General features: G+C 38.0%; 1 protein-coding gene across 1 annotated transcript; it reads right to left on the reverse strand.

The window, feature by feature from the left end:
- Positions 1-330: 330 nt before the first annotated feature.
- LOC145102352 (putative cyclin-D6-1) lies at positions 331-1,805 on the reverse strand. The gene is made up of 5 exons (XM_079039740.1): positions 1,423-1,805; positions 1,257-1,343; positions 916-1,165; positions 700-830; positions 331-580 (listed from the first exon to the last, which is right to left on the reverse strand). Exons 1-5 carry the CDS (start codon positions 1,648-1,650, stop codon positions 371-373), a joined length of 906 nt encoding a protein of 301 aa, XP_078895866.1. The 5' UTR covers positions 1,651-1,805; the 3' UTR covers positions 331-370.
- Between the last annotated feature and the right edge of the window lie 1,741 nt (positions 1,806-3,546).

Genomic DNA, 3,546 nt, shown 5'->3' on the forward strand with positions numbered 1-3,546 from the left:
TTTTGTCTTTCCAACAAAATCAAACATAATTAAGAAAAAATACATTTTATGTTCTTTTGTTTCTCTCTCTCTCTCTCTCTCTCTCTCTCTCTCTCTCTCTCTCTCTCTCTCTCTCTCTCTCTCTCTCTCTCTCTCTCTCTCTCTCTCTCTCTCTCTCTCTCTTTTATTTTTTCTTTTTCCTTTTCTTTAATGGCACAAGATCTTTCTCCTTTTCTTCCCTCCAATTCCCCATCCTTTTTTCCTTTTTTCTATGCACACAGCTAAGCCAAAGCATAGCTTTGTGTCACTCTCCAAGAAACCAACACCATAACCCCCCCCCCCCCCCCCCCCTTCTCAAATATAGTCTTTCTCTCTCTACAAATCGGATAATCTAAGAAAGCTGAAAAGGGGTTTTGCCAAAAGTGCTCATCTTCAGCCTCTTTAATCCTCTCTTTTCATCTTCATCAGTTTTACTGTGCGTATCCTCTGAGCTTGAGTAGTCCAAATCAAGAACATTAATGGGGGTTTTGCAGCTGAGCATTGATTCATAACCATCCATCACAAGTTCTTGAACTACACTGTAACACTTTAACAGTTCATCCTGCAAATGTAAAAAGGTCATGAAAAAGATTCATTATTCATGATGAGCACTTGTTGACTTTGACCACCTTTTGATGTGGAAAATTTGAGTGTTATGAATTGTCTGTTTGTTTATTTTACCTCATTTACATATGAACAGCTTGAAATTGAGTTCTTGAAGTATGGGAATTGGAATGGGTAGAGTTCATGAGAAGCACATAGAAGAGCAGATGCTGCGATGAGCGATGGCTTGAAACCCAAAAGCTTTAAGTCTGCATTCATGCAATGATTTCGAGACAATGAGTTTAGTTTAATTAATTCGAAATGGTGATGAAAAAAGATTCGATCTTTGTGTACCAATCTGAGCTTTGAAGATGATTTCAGTGGCTCGATCTTTAAGGGCTTGATGATGATGATTATGATGATACTGATCATCATCATTAGCATTATCATCATCGAACGACGACATTCGGAGTTTGAAGAAAGAGACGAAGAATTTGATGAAAGCAAAAGGAGTAATCGAACGCATTCGCCATTGAAGAGCTCCAAGGATCATAAACTCCATCCTCTCCACTATCCCAATATCAAACATCAATTCATCATCTTTCTGCAAATCCAAATAAACATTCATGAAAAATATTAAAATCCCACATCAAAAATCAAATCTTTATGAAGATTAACCAAGAAAAAACAATCACCTGAACTCCAGAATCTCCTCCTATCATCTTAAATGCTAATGAAACACAAGAAACTGCAACAAGCTTCAAGATCCATGGCTTGTCTCCCTACAAAACACATGAGCTATCCGTTAGGAAAAGTTACACAACTCATCTAAACGTTTGAAGAACTAATGTCGATCATCACCGGAATGGAGTGGACAGCATGGAAACGATGGAAGTAATTGATGGCAAGGTAGGAAACAAATGGATGATTGAGTTTTTGAGAGAAAATCGAGATAAGGTTGATGATTTGTCGCCGGAGATGATGATCGGAGTCAAGATCTGAGTTTAACAATGGAAGGTGATCGGATTCCATGGCGAAAATGGATTGTTGAAGGTCTTGAGATAGAGGGTTTTGGATGTCGAACTCCATTGATGAAGGTGTTGTGTGATTGTGTTGTGAAGGAGAGAAGATGAAGTGGTAAAGAGAAAGGAGTTGAAACTAAGACAAGGAGAAAAAAGTAAGAGATTATTGTCTCATCTTAAAAGTAGGTGGAGAGAGGGAGAGAGACTTCAACTTCACTCCTCTGTCTTTGTTTTTCTCTTCATATTATACATCTGTTGAATAAAATTACAAGAATCATATTTAGGATTAATGAAAATTATATATAAACTCAAAACATAAATGTTTGACGGTAAATATTTGTTATTGCTTCCTGTTTACCTGAATGTAATGTTTGGCTTGTCAAATTTGTCGAAACTGTTCAATGTGATTTTTCAAAATTACAAAAATGGTCCCTCTGGTTTTTCTGAAAAATGTTATTTTGGTTCAAAAAATTTTGGATTAACATTATCGGTCCAAAACTTTAATTTTATTGCCGCTTTGGTCCATTTCAAAATTAGATGTGCTTGAAATGACATTTTTGCCCTTTTTATTTGTTTTTTCATTTTCTTTTTATTACTTTCATTTATAAAAATAACCCTACTAACTCACCCAAACCCCACCCACCAATTTCTCTCATCATAGACTGTATTTCTATTTCTCCTTCTCTTTACTGTTCGTCGAAAATCACCGCCACAGTCGGAAATCACCGTCACTGTTGGAAACCACTGCTACTGTCGGAATCCACCACTACTAGAAACCACCGCCGCCACCGTCGTCATTTGTTTTCTCCGATTACGGTTTCACCGCCGCCACCTAGCTCCATGGAGATCTGAAAGATGACATGACCCTCTACATCGGAGCGCTTCAGATCTATCTCTCTCACTGTCACTCTAAAAACCCTCTTCGTCAATCTAAAAACCCTCAATAAATCTATCTTTCTCTATTATTTCGGCGAAGTCGAGTTACAACGCCGCTTTCAATTTTTAGATCTACGAATATCTATGGAGTTTGGTCTGATGAAAAGGTTCAAATCTACTTCTACATCGCCAGAAGTCCCTATATGTGTCGTTGGAGTTCAAATCGATGTCAGGAACCATCGTTAGAAGTTCATATATACGTCAAAAACCATCACCGCCACAACCTTTGTTGTTGGAGTTCAGATCCATGTCAAAAACTCTGGCGGCGCTGTAAGTAGATTAGGATTTTCGGTAGTGGTCTTCCAAACAACAGAAGGGTGGCATCGACGGTGGTTACACAAAAAAGATGGTGTCGACGCTTTCGGTAGTTGGTGGTGGTGGTAGTGGTATTTTTTTGTGTTAAAAATCAGGTAGAATATGGGTGTTGTAGAGAGAGGAGGTGGGGTGTGTATTTTCATTTTCTTTTTCATTTTCTGATTTCTATAACAAAAAAAAAATTAAAAATAAAAAGGGTAAAATAGTCATTAAAAGCTAATTTAAAACAAATTGGACCGAACTCGCAACAAAATTAAAGTTTTAGACCAGTGATGTTAGTGTGCTAGTCCAAAACTTTTTGGACCAAAATGACAATTTTCGACATACCACATATATATTGTTGCAATTTTGTTGTAACGTCCCAATTTCAAGGCAAATATAAAGTTCCGGAGCACCATGTAACAAGCCAAGCATTAGAGCGACTCACCAATACTAGAATTCTTGGATCATGGATCCAACTAATACATGTAATTCTGAAAACTACCCTCCTTACTTACTTATCTACCACTATGAAGGAACCCCACCAATTCAGCAATGCCTAGTGATCCTCAAGCTTACCTCGATCCTTCAACCCCTAACGATTCTCACTCAAACGGGTCCATCAACCACTAAGAACTCTTTGGCAATCCTCGATCTGTCAACCACTAATGACTCTCGGGATCTCTCCAATCCGTCAATCACTAACGACTCTCAGGCTCACCCTATCCAAAAA

This window comes from Lactuca serriola, chromosome 4, assembly GCF_051521515.1.
Source record: "Lactuca serriola cultivar US96UC23 chromosome 4, Lser_US96UC23_V15, whole genome shotgun sequence".
In the NCBI taxonomy this organism is placed as follows: Eukaryota; Viridiplantae; Streptophyta; class Magnoliopsida; order Asterales; family Asteraceae; genus Lactuca; species Lactuca serriola.